At 43.1% G+C, this 18,041-nt stretch overlaps 1 protein-coding gene across 1 annotated transcript in view; it reads right to left on the bottom strand.

Moving 5' to 3' along the window:
• Window positions 1-10,000: 10,000 nt before the first annotated feature.
• The window catches only part of hcn1 (hyperpolarization activated cyclic nucleotide-gated potassium channel 1), a gene marked incomplete at both ends in the record, with an annotated part of 72,126 nt that continues 64,085 nt past the window's right edge, over window positions 10,001-18,041 (bottom strand). Inside the window, 2 exons of the mRNA XM_084442379.1 lie at window positions 10,001-10,974; window positions 17,858-18,022. Of these exons, the coding sequence (XP_084298505.1) occupies window positions 10,001-10,974; window positions 17,858-18,022 (1,139 nt within the window). The remainder of the gene's footprint in view (window positions 10,975-17,857; window positions 18,023-18,041) is intronic.

The raw sequence follows: 18,041 nt of genomic DNA, 5'->3' as shown, positions 1-18,041 counted from the left end.
ACTCTGCCCTCAGGTTCATTACTGGAGATGGGGCACTCACCACGGTGTCCTTCACAGCCCGGTCGGGTGGTCCTCCCTGGCGCAGAGATGGAATCTGCACTGGCATCTGTTCAAATACCAAGCCATTATCGCTGATCAATCACTTTACATCGCTGTAGCACTGAATTACAGTAGTTCTTTGGATCTCACCACAATCGTCCCAGAGACTGGCTTGTACTTCAGACTCAGGATGTTTTGAAATTGTTTTTGAATTGTTACTTGCTTCTTGTTCATGTATTATTGTTTATTGGTAAACCAATTGTTTATTGGTTCTTGTCTATGTAAAAAAAAAAAATCTTGATGTTGATAAATGCTGTCGGCGACACTGCAAATGAGTATAACTACTCAGTGTATATAAATAAAGCTTGAATGAATGAATGAAAGAGTTTGATTGGAGGCTTTATAGTGTCCTCTGGAACAGGACTCTCCTCTGATTGGCCCAATCATGCAAATAACACTGGAATGTATGCAGCATTGAAAAACCACTGACTGGGTCAGTCGTCAATATAGATTTTGCAATCAATATAGATTTGCAATGAAACTGTGGCAGGCTTGTGGACTGTGGTGGATTTGGTCAGAAGGTCACGTGTGGTTTCACTGTCGTGCCGTGAAGGTTGAGGTAAACATGTTCGATTTTAGTTCTGCAATAACATGGTTAGTCCACAGACTCCGGTCCAGAGCAGCACTGTCTCCTCTGAGAGACGAAGAGGCCCTGATGACTTAACGCTTCCCTTTTAAGCATTGCAAACTCTCTCTCATCCACACACTCTCATCCACACTCTCATCCACAGTCTCTTAGGCCGGGGGCTCACAGATGTAATCTTGGGTCAAAGCGGGGTCACTAAGGGACCAAACGTGAGCCCATAACTCTATTTTGGTCTTATTTAAAAGGAGATAATACTACCTAATCTTAAAGCACCAACGCATGGTGCAGAGGACACAATCCAGGCCCTTAATGAGGGGGATGGCTTCGGCAAGGTGGGCGGGGTCACACATCAGCGCTACCGTGGGGGACAGTGTTCATGTAACACCTCCAGCTCCTTCACCTGTCACACACAGGCAGAAATGACAACACACTGACAAGAGAGAGGCCAGTCATCCGCATCAGAGGAAATAGCTCCAGATAACCTGCTCTGAGAGCCCTGCTCAGATGGACAACCAGAGGAAGCACGTACTGCACATTCTACCTCTGGATGAACCATATTTCATAACAATCAAAACAATTTGAGGATCACTTCATAGGGATTTGTTTGGTTGATAATTAAATAGTTTTTTCCCCCTGTCCCTTGTGGGTGAATTTGGGCCTCTTTGAGCAAGTTAAGAGCTACTGGACAATTGCCAAAGAACAGATAAATCCCTGAAGTAAAATTCACACAGATTACAAAGACGCTTGTATATTATTAAGTACAATTATGTTCATCTACATAATTTTGCAATGTCGTTAATGTGGAGGTCATGTTTTTGTGTGGTGAAATGATGGATAAAAACATGAATTCAAAAGGTTCAAATGTGTGAATGGAGTTACAGTGTATTGAGATTCTGCAGGGCGTTTTACAGTACATAATGTGGCTCATATTCATTCAGGTCATATTTATTGGGCATGTTTGTTTTCATTACTATGAAGGTTATCCAAGAACAATCGGTCTTCTACAACATCTCTATTGGACATCAGTAATTCAATCCAACTATCTTAACAGACACGACATGATGAGGATGGCTGAATTAAACGTTTATTCTACTTAATAACGGAATGGTACAATATAGATTTGCAATTTGATTGTATATCTTGCATCCGTTCACTTTAAAAGACCTTGGACCAAATTGAATCTATTTCCAGATGCCATACATATACAGTACATTATGTTTAGAGGTCGTCCAGGTCGGAATGAATCTCAATCATATTGAAGGCCTCAGAGGCATTGTCGGGGCATACCCTGCAGACAGAGGTCAGAAATACTTCCAATTACTTTCAATTACTTTAACAAGGCAAGACAAGAGCAATCGTGCACAGAAAAGTGAATGGAAGTAGTACTGTATAATGAAGAGTATTTGGATCCAGGTCTGAAGGCCTGTTGTGCGGAACATTGGTTTTGTGGGCTGCAGTAGAGCGTGTCCCAATGTTGTTGGCTGTATTTGTATTTCCTGTACAAAAGTATGAATGGTCCAATTTCCTCTAAGTGTCCTGCTCTTTCCATCTGCTGGTCCACTCATACAGGCCATTTAACTGCGCTATCAATATCATTACCCAGCAATGCTGCTGTTATGGCAACTCAATGAAAGGTTAATGAACGCTCTATCCCAGTTCTAAATCTGCAGACTGTAACTCACTGTGGGACTGTTAAATGCTTAGCCCAGTGATCGCTCTCTCTCTCTCTCTCTCTTTCTCTCTCTCTTTCTCTCTATCACACACACTCCCCCCCTCACTCCCCCTCTTTCTCCCTCTCCCTCCCTTCTATCTCTGTCCACAGCCAGGAATGGAGGCCGCGGTGCCCTTTCGGGCTGGTGGGTGGTGCAGCGGTAGAGCACTGCAGAAGCACGCAGCGCTGTGCTACACCTTAGGGGATACTGAAACCCTGGTTCGCGTACAAAGTCCTTGAGGTTCCGCTGGCGTGTACTGCGACGGAGGTGACATTGGCCGCGTGACTACCGAGACTGCGTCGTCATTGTCTGGTTCCGTCGGCCATTCCTCACTGTTGCTGCCTGGGTAGTGGGGCTGAGGAGGACCCGAGGAGAGGACCACTGCCATCAAGAGACTGATGAAGCAAAAGAGGGAGGCTGACCTCAACAAGGGTGTGTGGCAGGAGACAGATGTCTAAGATCTACTGTGTGTGTGTGTGTGCGTGCGTGTGTGTGTGTGTGCGTGTTTTTATGTGTGTGGGGAGAGAGCTTGTGGCAGTGGTGGTGTGTACTGTATGTGTGTGTTTGTGCGCGCGCATGCGTGTGTTTATGCGTGTGGGGAGAGTGCTTGTGGCGGTGGTGGTGTGTGTGTGTGTGTGTGTGCGTGCGCACGTGTGTTTATGTGTGTAGGGAGGGTGCTTGTGGCGGTGGTGGTGTGTGTGTGTGTGTGTGTGTGTGCGCATGCACGCGTGTTTATGTGTGTAGGGAGGGTGCTTGTGGCGGTAGTGGTGTGTGTGTGCGCATGCACGTGTAACAGGATTAATAATAATAATCTTAAAATAATTTTCTTATTGTATAACTTTAATAATTATTATTTTCCTTGGGTTTCTGCTCGCCTTTGATTTTAATTGGTTGATTTGTTATACACAGGGCTGGGGATTGGTTTTGGGGTATCTGGGGGCGTGACCTTGTGGGGTTAACTGTCTGCGCATCTATATTTCCTTCCCTTTTGCGGAGTATGGGTGCAACAAGGTCAGTGCTGTCGGTCTGTCTAAGCTAATCTTGTGACAGTACTTAGTCTGCTGTTATAATGTATGTAACCCCCCCCCTAGAGATTTGAAGTATTTCATATTGAATGAGTTATGTTAGACTTGAGGTCACTTTTATTTCACATAAGAATATAAAAAGAATGTTTCCCCGTTTTCATGACTGCAGGGTTCGCCAACGAGCAACGAACAATTGCCAGAGGCTAATGTGTTCTCGTGCCCTGTCTACATGTCCATGCAGATGTCCATGCAGGAACAGTCTACAATAAAAAAGATATTTGAATGCACGTCGTCCTCCAGTGTGCTCGATAAACACAATGCAGATTGAGCATGGCTACACACGCGTGTTTATGTGTGTAGGGAGGGTGCTTGTGGCGGTGGTGGTGTGTGTGTGTGTGTGTGTGCGCATGCACGCGTGTATATGTGTGTAGGGAGGGTGCTTGTGGAGGTGGCGGTTGGGAGGGTTGTTATCCATTTGCCAGGAAATGAACAAAAGTTCACCCCAACCTTGAACCAGCAGTGGACCAGGCACAAAGCACTTAGACCCACACACCGTTTCACATCATATGCATGCACTCCGACACCTGCTCCTCCAAACCACCAATACCACACTGAAGCACAGCTTTTTCTCTGTTGCCAGGGACACAACTGCACTGACTGAAAACATGGATATCGACATTAAATTAACTTTAAATCCCTTGTCAACAAACCAAGCTGTCCGTAACGTTTCTCTGAAGTGTCATTTGAATTGCATCCTAGAGGCGTTGGTTTATTTTAATCCGTTAGAGCAATCTTGTCAGTTCGGCCTGAGAAGCTTTAATGGGATCTGAGGGTAGTGTGCTGTTGGCCCATATGGTGAAGTTTCACATAATTAGCGGAGCGCTGTTTGAGCTCTCAGGGCCCACTTTGTACACCTTGCATAGAAGATCTGTTACCCAGAACTCCACAAATATGCCACTCTAGCAAATATTTTTGTTTATAAAAGCTGAAAACGTCATCCATAAATGACTCAGTCCTTTCATGTAGTGTTAGCTACGGTGGAAATGTGCAGCTGACTGTAATTGCCTTTAATAAAGCCACAAAAAAAACATCAAAGAAAACTTTATGTTCATAACTTTATATTCAAGTCTACTTTTTCCCATCAGGCTGCTGTACCCTTGGGAGAATCTCATTACTGAGACGGTAATAACTGAATATTTAATCAGTCAGAAAGCCATGCATTGTAACTGAGATATTCATAGGCAACACAAAGCGTTTACCTGACAATCCTACCTCACCAATAGACAATGGCATATTAATATGCTGTGTATACAATTACACACTTTTAATGCAATATAAATGGCTAATTTGGGGGCAGTGTTCCATAGATAATGAGGTCGTAGGTCAACTGGCACCTGACTCACCCTCTCCCAACCTCTATGAGGCTGTCCTTCATACTGTAACAGGAGACCCTCACTGCAACATGAGCTGTGTTCAACTTTGAATCGTCAGGAAGAAAACAAGACAATCTTGATGTGCGACAACCGAGGATCATCAACACGAGTCAATAACATAGTTGTTCTGTTTACAAACAAATATCAATACAGGCGGCACTGTACCGTTGAAATAGGCCCGTAATGGAAAATAACTATTAAATAATTCAAGCTAACTGCAAGAAAGTGCAATGCCATACTCTCTTTGGCTAGTTCACCGAGTTTAACTGGTATCAGAGAGACCGGTGACTTGCCTCCCACTCTCCCCTAACTGGTATCAGAGAGACCAGTGACTTGCCTCCCACTCTCCCCTAACTGGTATCAGAGAGACCAGTGACTTGCCTCCCACTCTCCCCTAACTGGTATCAGAGAGACCAGTGACTTGCCTCCTACTCTCCCCTAACTGGTATCAGAGAGACCAGTGACTTGCCTCCCACTCTCCCCTGGAGCTCTTTGTCAAGTGGAGGAATCTGTCTTCATGTGTGAACACCTAATGACTGATATGGGTATAGTTAATGCATGGCGGTCCCCAGGCGACCAGAGGACCAATCTTTCACCTGCCCGACACAGCAACACCCTCTCCATCATCTCCCCATGTCCCTCTCTCTCTCTGCCTGTATGCCTGCCTGACCCTCTTCACCTCTCTGTCTGTCTATATGTTGGCCTGTCTGTTTCATCAATATCAAGACAAACCACATGATTGATTACAGACAGATAATATCGCACTACAAAATGACACATATACTCAGTGCTAAATGACAATATGTCTTTTATTTTCTATATTTTAAAGGTTTATTATTTACAAACAAACAAAATAAAACAATAAATCAAAATGATGTTTTTGACAAACACCGTTTGTCTGCATATAGTTGTAAGAAAGTTTACATGTACCTTCCCTTAGTCTGGATCAAGTAACCAACTAATAGTTCATTTAGTACCAAGCCTTGGTTAACATGAATGAGCACAACAATGGTCATGTCAGTGAGCTTCAACAGGAGCGGTGGGGTGTCCCTCTCTGTCCACATCCTACAGGAGGCAAACATATCAAAACCTGCACTGCCGAGGTTATCAACCAAAAAAAAAAGGTTTGGTTTCTTTCTCTGGGCACTGTTCATTGTTCTTTTTGCATCTTTCGAATTTAAACAGACAAATAATCAAACAAAATAAACATACAAATATATGTGCTGGTTTCTTGAGTCTCTGCACTGCTAAAATGTAAGCTTGTCCGTTTTCATGTTACAGGTCATCTTAATGCCCATCCCAGAATGCCTAGCGGTGGTTGGAATAGTGAAAAAAAGCACGTAGTCGGGAAGCTCTCCCTCAGAAGGCAAGTATCAAAAACAGCACAAACCAACAGTGCTGCTACTGTATCCATCTTGACTGTGTACTAGTTCCTATATACACTATGGCATATTCAGGGTTAAGCGCTCTTCGTTGAAACATTACGTCTCCCCTGCTTTGGGTCCCGAGATGGGGCAGGGGAGCGTAAATCTAGATGATACATCTCCCTCTTCAACCTCTCTATTTAAACTAGCTCTGGAGTATAGTGTCTCCGTTTTTAGTTCATCAGAAAGTGCAATTCAAAAAACAAAGAAAATGAATCAGAATGTTTTCGCTTTGGCCAGTTTCATTCCACACACGCCGCTATATTCAACCCAAACAGCAGCGGCTAGCTACAAATAAAAGTTACAAAGGTGCTCTCTACAATGTCTCGTACTGTAACACATGATAATATATCAGGCCTACGGAGTTTGCACTTCTATACTGTGCAGGAGCTCATCGCTGCTTAACTGTGGATAATAGCTGCAGAACCTATTTGGAGAAGTTCACATTGTGTTCAAAGATTCCAATTGCTGAACTGAGACATTTGGCCATCTTTCATTGCTTGCATCTTCCTCTCTAAAAAATATTTAGACATAGAACACATACAGTATACTAATGAATGTATACATGTGCGCACCACGTCTGTGCGCAGTCCTAACGAAGAGGATGAAACATGGCTATAGTTTAGGCACAAATACTTAAGAATGTCCTTGTGAAAATCCGATGCTTCTGATACACACAAAGAACGTCTAGGCAGACAGACGATGAACATAACATAAATCTCACAATACATTTCACGTTCAACATTTTAGATAGTATCTTTTTAAGTGTCTGTGACAGTGCATGCTTCTGGTGACGTCGGTGGGTGGACTCTGCGTGGGTACGGTATTGACACAAGTCGGCATTGAAGTACTGTCATCTTTTGAAACGGTATTTCTATGGGCCTAGATACTCTTGATCTGACGGGGAGCAACGGCAGCCTTGACGACTGGGACTCTGAACCACGAGAACATCACATCACCCAGACAATGTACTGTACACTGTACAGTACAGCAAGGTCGGAATGGTTTCAATATATGAGCATTATACAACACAATACAAGTCTACAGAGTATGTAAGATGTATGCAAGGTGGATTCCAAATGTCTGTTTGATATACTAATCGATTGCAGTTACTTTTCTGTACCCGAGAATACAGAAGTGTACAGGCTTGTCCATAAACTTGATTTTGGTATTTGCAGTATCCTAATTGTATTATGTGTTGTAATATCAAATAATTATGTTGAAAACTTGATTGATTGATTGTGATTTTCAACACAACTAAGTGCTAAATGCTCTTCTTATCATGTTAAGAGTCACCGAAGTCGGACTTGTCAGTCTAGAGTATCTAGACCCAAATGGGATGGGTTTACACATACACACACACGCACGCACGCACGCACGCACGCACGCACGCACACACACACACACACACACACACACACACACACACACACACACACACACACACACACACACACACACACACACACACACACACATTTCAAGACTGAAACCTTAATGCAACCAGCAGTTATTTGCTCTTGCTCCAGCTCAAATACGTGTGAATCTCTGAAAAAGGGCCATGAACACCTGAACAACTTGACCTCCTCAACACTCTTAGTCTCCTGAACACCAGTCAACTGGGATTGGAATGTTTACGTACAGTAATACCCATATTACAGGCCATATCTGCTCAAATGAAACCAAAACAGGCTGAAGGAAAAGAGATGGATCACTAAATGGGCCATCAATGGGAAGACTGGAACATGAAATGACCAATCATATAATGATCAATTATATTACACTAAAGCCATAATGCATAAACTATGCAGTATGAACAAACTATTCACAAAAAACATGAAATGGAATTCACTAAATGAAAATCAATAATAAAATACAAAATAAAATAAACAATAATACAAACAGCTAGACGTCAACACATTTTGAAAGTCAGAGGCTCAGTGAAAAACGTAAACAAGCAGTCATACTGAAATATGAAAAGAAATTAAAACATTATCTGGAGTCTCAAACCAATAGGCCTTACACGTGTAGCCTACTGTACCTGTAGGGCCCTTGCCATGCATCCACCATTAGGCCAAAATGTAATGTGGGCTTAAGCCTACTGTACTGTAAGTCAAACACTATCTTGACATGAGAACATGGATCCAAACCACCTCTACTCATGGATCAAGTATTTCTAAACTCTTCCATTCTGTGGAGGCATGCCACTTTAAAATAATGAGTACAGATAATATGGAAAGGTATACACTTACATAAAGCAATCAATGATACACTATAATATGCACTGTAAAAGGGTATTACTGTTTTGTGTAGCTTATGTTGGTAATGAATGAATGGGAACACAGTTATACAGTACAATACGTTAAACTACTGTAGATCAACATATCATGAAAAAAGAACATTCTGTATAATGGCTGCTAAGGAGCCTGGTCAAGTGTTACTTCATGTCATTACTCCACACAGACGTTCATTCTGGACCATTTTTGACGGGAAATGAACAACTTTACCAGAAAAAAAGAGCATTATGCAGACAAAGAGGGATTCTTACTACTGTATGCCACCAGATTCTCACTATGTTTCTCAGTATCAGGTTATTGTTGCTACCCATTGCATTAAGGTTTGCTTATTCTCTAATGAACATAGATGTTTTTGTCACTTATTAACTTTTTTCGTATACAGATGATATCCAGGTTCCTGATAGAAGTAAGACATTGTTATGATTGAGAATGCACCACACAGTATCTGTAAATACTAGATCTACAAAACTATTTACAACACACATATAGATAATCTTTATATCACAGTCTATTGCATAATGGTGATAATCTTTAGTTTATAAATATTATAAATGTACACATAGTTTTTAAGCAACAATACATAATGTCTATCACCTGAAATCAGGAATAGAAAAACAAGGTAATCATCCATCCCTCTCCCACCAGACAGCATCCTTCTCTACAAGAAACGAAGAAAGCAGCAATTCTATTATTCTATTCCCTTTGGACCCATAACACTGTCATGGTCTTTAAACGAGCCACTTTGAGAGGACCTGGTGGCTCCAGAGGATATATTGCTGAGAGCAACTTAACACCTAGCTACTGTACTGTACCTGTGTCCATCTGTGATTTAGAGTTCCAAGATTTGTAGTCATATTAATTTTTGAGTGTGTGCTTTTGTGACAGTTTCAAGGTTCGCTTGCGTTATTCCACAGTGGTGCCAAAGCTGCTTAAACGTGACAAGATATTTTGTTTGTCTTCTCACAGGTAAAAAAACAAAAGAAACAAAAAGAAAGTCATTGTCAGGATTCACGATGCATTCCAGTTACAAAAACAAAAATAAACCAACAAAAATCGGAAAAAAAGGGATCTTCGTACACTTTATATGTTTATATTTCGCAGAAAGGAAGACTCATGTTTATATTAGAGCTTTTCAATAGTCAATGGCAAATATTCTAGTTGGATTTATACATTATATATATATATATATATATATATATATATATATATAAGATTTGTTTAATATACATTCTTACGTTTAGGGAGAAAATGTGTCTAAAATATAATACAAGGGCAGTCTGTACAGGATTTCTATGAGGTTCTTCTTTTATGAAGAAAAATTGGAGCGAACAAAAATACTGAAGTTCATCTTTTACTTTTTTTTTGTACCTCCATTAGAAATGAATCAAAACATAGACGTTAAAAAAAAAAAACATTGAATGGGATCATAAATTCGATGCGAAACGCATCTTGTCTTGCTCGGTGTCTGTACTGCTCAAGACTGCTGAATCTCGTCTAGAGCCAGGGGATTCCCTGTGCTGGGCTGTAGATGAGGCCGAGGCCGCCGCCGCCGCCCGCACCGGGGGCAGCGCTCCTGACGACATCTGGCGGAACAGGTTGACCCGCTGGGGCACCGTGGTGCGCAGGCCGCTCGCCAGGCCCACCCCCTGCACCGCGGCCGCCACCTGCGCTGAGAAGGAGGCCAGGGAGTCCCCGGACGCCGGGTGCGCTGCTCTGGTCCCCAGGGAGGTGTCATGAGGCAGGGAGGGCTGGGAGGTGGAGAGGTGGCGCACGTCTCGACTCAAGCTCCCCGACTGCAGCGCCTGCGTGCTCTTGTGGGCGTCGCCCCTCTGGGGGGAGGGGACCTGCTGCTGCTGCGTCGCCGAGGCCGAGGCCGCCGCCACAGACCCCGCCGGCTGCGGCTGCTGGATGAGGGACAGCTGGGAGGCGGTGGGCGAGCCGTACTGGAAGCTGCGGCCGGCCAGAGGGGTCTGCACGGGCGGGCTGCACGCGGCCGCCGTGAACGAGCACGGCGACATGATGGCCGCCTGCTGCAAGGGGGTCTGGGGGACGGGCGGGGAGGAGGAGTTCAGGTTGCCGTGGGAGACGCTGGGGGCGGGGTAGATGCGGGCCGAGGGGTTGATGGTGGCCGAGGCGCTGTAGGTTAGGGGGGCGGACTGCTGGAACTGGTTGTTGCCCATGGCGGTGGCGAAGGGCGGCTGCGCCGGAGAGTTAAGGATGGAGTTTCCAGACATCGGGGTGGAGTTCATCCCGCTGAGCGACTGCTTGCGGTCCACCATCATCACCATCTCCCGGTCCTGGCGGATTATCTGCTTCAATATCTCGTTCTCCTGTGTGTTGAACACGCCGGCGTTCAGGTCCTTCTGGAACTTCTGCAGCAGGAGGGAGTTCTTCTTCCCTGTAAGGGGAGGGGTTTGGGGGGGGGGGGGGCGGCAATCAGAGAGAGGTGTGACTTCCACCGTGGCAAACCTGGCAACCTAGAACAACAGCACATAGGGGTGACTCTGGTGATGGAGTGTAACAGTGAATGGGAGTGACTATGGTAAAGAGAGGAAGGTCTGAATGAGAGGGGCTGTCAACACATAAAGAGACAACTGACCGTATGGAAAAATACACACAGAATGATAAGATACTGGCGCACAGATTATGTGAATAATAATGACATTTAAATACTGTATACCCACCGATGAAAGAAAAATAATTATTTTGCATGATACCATGGCAACTGACATCTAGGTCTAAATCACATTCAGTAGTTTCACTACACGTTCAGGACCACACTTGCCTACCGACTACCAAACACAGTCATTACTACCAAACACACACTCCGAGGGTTCAGTCACCACTACCAAACACACACTCGGAGGGTTCAGTCACCACTACCAAACACACACTCCGAGGGTTCAGTCACCACTACCAAACACACACTCGGAGGGTTCAGTCACCACTACCAAACACATTTCAACACATTCAAACTATTAATTCCCCTATACTCAGCCCTACCTCTACCACTTTAAGGCACAGTAGGTGTGGTGTAAATAGTTTTAGAGATATCACTTCCTGTTTTCCATTATGTACGTATAACTTACACTGTACTTTCACCTTAGATAACCCAAATCATTGCTATTCATGAAACACATCGCAAGCTACTGTGCAGCATCGTGTTGGCTAGGCAGACGATAAGAGTGGTTTGGCTACTGTAGGTTCACTGCGCTTGAAATCTCTCTCTTCATGTCACAACGCGTACGATCGTAAGACCCTCAGCGGATGACATGGTTACTTAAAGTTCAGTGACTTTGGTTTGTGGGGATGATGGTAAAATAAAAGGAGAGATCTCAGTGAATCACAAGCGCTTATTCCCCAGTGGTGCGAGTGGCTCTGAAAGCATTAGGAGAAACGTATACTCTTTAAATATGGCCGTATTAAAATAACATTACCCTAACCTCTTCCATTTTGTTAAATATGTGGTCGAGATTTATTCCTGGCATGAATTTATTTTTTGATTGTTGCTTTTGTTCACTATCGTCATGGTTGAAAAACGTTCTTTCCCGGTAAGGATGACAGAGTGTGGTTCTAGTGTGCTGAAGGCTTTAGACAAGGCCCATCAATCTGAGCACCGGCCTTGAAAAGAGAGTTCTCCACGTTCTCCACCTTGATGCTGCAGTGCTGATCTTGTGTGCTGCTACAGTACACAGCCCTCAGCAGTAATACATTAACCATTCAAAAATGCTATTTGAAATGTGACTTTTATGATTACCACTCTTTTAGCTGACATGCTGTACGTGGGCTGTATTGTTATTTCAACCTCTCTTGTGTAGCCAGAGAAAAATCGGGGAAAAAATATATAAATATTTATTAATTTAAATATTTATATAAATAAAAATAAAGGAACCTACTCTATACTGTATCAAAATGAAACAACATCTGATAAAATGTTGTTCCTTGAGTTACTGCTGGTAACTCTATAAGTATGTCAATAAGCTGATCTAGTAATTCTGCTTCTCTAGATCCTCTGTTCAATCCTGGTTCTCTAAATATGACAGCAGTGCGGATATTTCCATCCACTTTTTGTCGCAGCTTTTGGTTAAAAATAATATATTTTACATGACCGTCAACATTTGTTGTCTTTGCAATGTTACAGTAACAGTTAGCCAATCCCCATTCTAAAAAAGTGTTCATTAATGTTTGCTTCATTGTTACGGCAATCAAGTAATATAGTATAACCCAGGTTCAAAATGACCCTCAGTAATAATAATAATAATAATAATAATAATAATATAAATAATTTTATTTACAAAGCAGTTTTCAAAGTACTAAAGAGAGGAAATAGCAAAACAAGGCACATTGTGGCAGGATATTTAAATGGAAATAACATATAGCATAATAAGTATAAGTTTTGACGAATATACATAGGATTAGTACCTAAGCCCTTTTGAGGAAGCAGTTACTGTAGCTGGACCTGTGCTGGTCAAGTCTCCATAAAAACCATAGAGTACATCACTAATCCTGGGAGGGGAGGAGGAGGAGGAGGGGGAGGAGGAGGAGGAGGAGGAGGAGGAGGAGGAGGAGGAGGAGGAGGAGCTCCTTGTCATCCCGATTTCCTCTTTCCTCTTCCGGCGCGAACACTGGACTCTACTGGGGTGGCTAGATGCTAACGCTAGTTCACAGACACGGACTGCTGTAGACTTACATGAGATCTGAATAGATGTAAGCAGCTTTGAACTCAGCGGCGTTAAACACTGCAGATGGAGAGTACAATACAGTCATGTTACATTTCAACACCAGCTGGGGGGAATTAGGGGTGTGTGTGGGGGGGGAGGGGCTTGGAAGTCATGTACCCGCACTTCTCAACGAGATGGTAGTGGTGTTGCTGGGGGTTTGGGGACAAAACGCTGCGTTGAATGATGAGCATACAAACGGATATGGGCAAACATCGCTAGTAAGTTACGCCATGTTATGTAATGTATCAAATGAAAGGTAAAGGTAAGTAAAGGTTATATTAAAGTGAGAAGCCACATGAACACGCTTTTGCTATTTCAAAATAGACCTGCTAGTTCCCTAAACTCAGGTGTGTTGTCACAACTTAACAGCCTGAATCACATGTAGCTCTGACACCATCGTCTAGGTAGGTAAACAGCGACCTGCTTTATATTACTGATTTGAAGTTGTGATTCTTGTTAGATTACTGTGGACCCTGAACTAAGGCCACAAGACCTTTTACCAAACACTTATACTGCGTGACACAATGACAACTGTTAAACAAGAATTTAAGAATATAAGAAAATAAAAATGAAGCAAACAGAGGGTTATAATTCCACATCTGAAGCACACACACAAATCTAACACTGTTAAAATGACCCACAAATAGAGTGTTCACAATACAATGAAATAAGGTTTTGGTGGTTCAATCATACAAAATGGATGTCAGAATATTTTCGGACCACTGATGTTCTGTAATATCCTAATGAGCTCGGAAGGGATGCAATACCTCATTGACTTGATTTCAACTGTGACTCTAATCAATCTGAGTGATTTGACCAAAAAGCGTATTAAGGCTAGATGACTTAATACCTTTGGTTTCCTCTGTGTGTGTGTGTGTGTGTGTGTGTGTGTGTGTGTGTGTGTGTGTGTGTGTGTGTGTGTGTGTGAGTGTGTGTATGCACGTGTGTGTGTGTGTGTGTGCGTGCGTGCGAGCATGTGTAGGTGTGTGTGTGTGCGTGTGTGTGAGTGTGTGTATGAACGTCTGTGTGTGTGTGTGTGTGTGTGTGTGTGTGTGTGTGTGTGTGTGTGTGCAGGTGAATCCGGCAGACATAATGAATGAGAGGGACACTGAGGCGTGTACGCAGGGCACATCGAGCACAAGCACCTCACCAGGTGGCTCGCGTGACGTCAGTGCCACCCCTAAAAATAGGACCTCTCTCTCTCTCTGATCTCTCTCTTCATCCCGCTGTTTCAAAAAAAGACCAAATCCTCTCGCCAAAGTATGCAAAACTCACAATCCAAGTCACATATATCGCGATTTACTCTGGTGATGAGAAAAATGAAGAACAGATGAGTATGGGATTACTTCAACTACATGAAACAAACACGTTGTAGAGTTGCACTGGTTATTTACTAATGTTAGGTCTTCATGTTGTGGATAGTTTGACCAAATAGCAAAGTATTAATACAAAATGTCAGACATTAACATCTCAGGAGTCCTATACTGCAAGTCTACATACCATATGGTTCTGTACGTAATGACCACATAGCTAACAGAATCAGTGTGGAACCTAACATAATGTTTAGATGCATGCATTACATGTTCATACTGTATCATGTTCAAATCACTGTATTCATTAAAAACCATTTGCCATCCTAAGGTACAGTACAGTAGCAATACGATACTTAAACACAGGTCTGTCGATGGAGGTCTGGAAATTCAACAGATAAAAGTTAAAAGTTCTAACATTGAGTTCATGCTCTTGGAGAATTACTTGAGAAGGGATCCAGGTTTGTGTGGGCAGTTCCCCCACCTTTCAGTGCGAATATTATAATTGGAATAAAGTGTTTACCTGCTGCCTATTCGCCGGCCAGGACACTCTTGAAAACGAGATGTGCTCATCTCAAGAGGGACTCCTGGTCAAATAATTTTAGATAGAGATACATCAATTGTGCAACATGTTATTGGTTTCAATGCATGGCATGTTTCTTTTTTTTTTTTTTTTTTTAAAGAACCAGACAAGCACTTAACCAAACGCAGTCCATAAAAACGATACATCCAGCACGGATCATGACAGTTTTTCCCTTGTATGAGACAAAACCCCCGTTCTTTTTTTTCTTTTTCTGTTTTCTAAGTCCAAATAAAGAGATTTAGTCCAGAACACTTCTGATTAGGAGAAGTGCTTCTAGAGAGTGGGCTCTGGGCAGCTCTGGTTTTGAAGTGAAATGTGACACCTAGCTTTTAAGTGAAAAGGGCAAATGTAGATGACGACCACAGAGGTCAAAAGGGCATACATTTCAGAGGGTAGACGACCTCATAATCTACAGGAGCTCATGTATAGCCAGTCAGTTACAGGACGTCCATGTCCAACAGATGGTCATCTCAACAGAGGCGTACCACATCTGCCTATTGAGCATCATGGAGAAACTTGATTTGATTGGTCTATGCCGACCACGTCGAATGGTTTATTGATTGATGTTGATTTGCCTGTCACAATAGCATTGCAATGTTGAGTCAATACTAAGGGTTCAGAGCAATTCAATATCAACATGCCTGACACAGGCAAATAAACTGACCAAATCAAACCAATAAACAAATCAAAAACAACTCAATACAGACCACAGACTTAATCACGGTTTGAGACAACATTGGCAATCTACTGAATCATTGCGTAAAACTCAACTTCTTCTCGCACCATCAACATTTTTCTGGTGAACTTGTTTTACACGCCAGCAATGCCCTTCCCGAGGCCGACACCCACAATAACAACCGCGTGGCTTACTTTAATAAACAACAGTAACACGCGATATCGGCACACTACTCTATCACAACAAGGATTCCTTCAGTCTGAAGATGCGTGTTGTATCTGATTTCTACCAGGTTCATTGATTATTTGAAACAGCTATCACTTGTTTTAAGTTTTGTAGAATCATGGATTTCTCTTACATGGATGTTGAAAGACTAGGTGGACCGAAGACTGTGGCGCATCCTTTGCAAAGTTCAAAGTGGAAAATGTTGGAGGGGTGAACTGGCACGCATGGGAACAAAATAGAATGTAGGAAAATGTATGACAACTGGACTTTTAGATACAGAGAAATAAAGTAATACTTAGAAGTAATTTAAGATATATCAATGCATACTACATTGAAGATTGATATATTAAAGTTGTAGTATATCAAGCACAAAATAATGTAATCAGAATGCTGAAAATACTGTATGAATCTCTTCAGTTTGCATTCAATATCTGGTTACTTCTTGTTTCTGTTACTGTATATGAATATGCAACCTGGAAAAGGCACTTAGAACATAAGAAAGTATAGCTTACCAAGCTATCTGCTGTATTTTTTTCCTTTAAAGATAAAACATAATACATGGAAACATATAATGGTTGTTTAGAACAAATATTATGTATGCAAAATATGAAAGGGATGCTCATCAAAGGATGCATAATGTACTCTTGTGCAATATTCTACAAGCATAGATGCTATGTGGTTTCGACTTCTTTTGGGTGCAGGTTGAAATGTGAATTTTGCAGGCAACCTTTCCAGAAAAACAGATACAGGTACTGTATCTTCATCCTTATCAAGTGGTCAAATTAATTGATCCAGTTCAGTGAGGTGACCGGATTATTTTACAGAACTTTAACAAAGATGGTTTTGGACTAAACATCATGTATTCTACAATATTAATTTAAAACAACATGAGCAAATTTACAACAAAACAATGCTTTAAAGAAGTGTAAATAAATGCCCCGTTTTCAATACATACATGTGCCCCTTTTCCAATTGTAATTCTGTTTGTCTAATTCATACTATATGAACTACACAAACATTCATACTATTTGAACTACGTACTATTTGAACTAATGGCCATTTTCCTGTAAATGTTGTTCTAACAGACAACAGAATAAAGAAACATGATTGTCTTAGCAAAGTTAGCATAGTGATAGATGAAGGACTGGCCTGTCTACAAGCTACCAGCCCAAGGTAATGCTGGGCTCCTTAGGGGCCTCCCTGGTGTCACGATGCCCAGCTCAGGGCCCCTCTGTTGGGGGGAGGGGGGGAGGTTAGTCTCAGTCTGGGGGTGGGGGCCTGCTGCTGGTGGGGGTGGGGTGCTGCTCATACCCAGGTGTGCAGATGAGTGGAGGAGGGGCGGAGGCACATGCAGGTGAGTTTAGCTTCCGTCCACTCTCCGAGGTCCAGTGTGGTAGGGGGGGTGGGGGTGGGGGGGTCAACACCAAACCAACAAGGGCGCGGACTGACTCCCTCCCGGACAGCGGCATGCACTGCCTTCCGTTTTACTTAACAGAATACAACTTTAAACAACTTTTCTTTTAAACTATCAACGTTTGTAAAATAAACTATTCCCAAAATGTTGAGAGATTGAGATGGAGAGGGAGGGGGAGAGAGAGACAGACAGAACACAGAGCATACAGGTCATGCAGACAAGTGCCATGAAGGGGGGGGGGCACAAAACGCACGATGGGAGACGAGGCGACCAACGGGGGGCACGGTGACGACAAGGCAAGAGCACCAATCAGACAAGAGCAGTAGGGGGGGGGGGGGGGGGGGGGGCTTACCGATGCGATCCAGCCGGTCAATGGCCACGGTCTCGAAGGCGCGCCGCATCATGGGGTACTCCTCCAGCACCTCGTTGAAGTGGTCCACCGAGAGCGAGAAGAGCCGGCAGTACGTGTCGGCACGCACGCTGGCCGTCCTCCGACCTTTGGTCAGCAGGCAGATCTCTGCGGGAGGGAGGGAGGG

The sequence above is a fragment of the Borostomias antarcticus genome, assembly GCF_949987555.1.
Source record: "Borostomias antarcticus genome assembly, chromosome: 8".
Lineage (NCBI taxonomy): Eukaryota > Metazoa > Chordata > Actinopteri > Stomiiformes > Stomiidae > Borostomias > Borostomias antarcticus.
The sequence above is the reverse complement of the archived record's forward strand: the minus strand, read 5'-3'. Positions and strand labels throughout refer to the sequence as shown.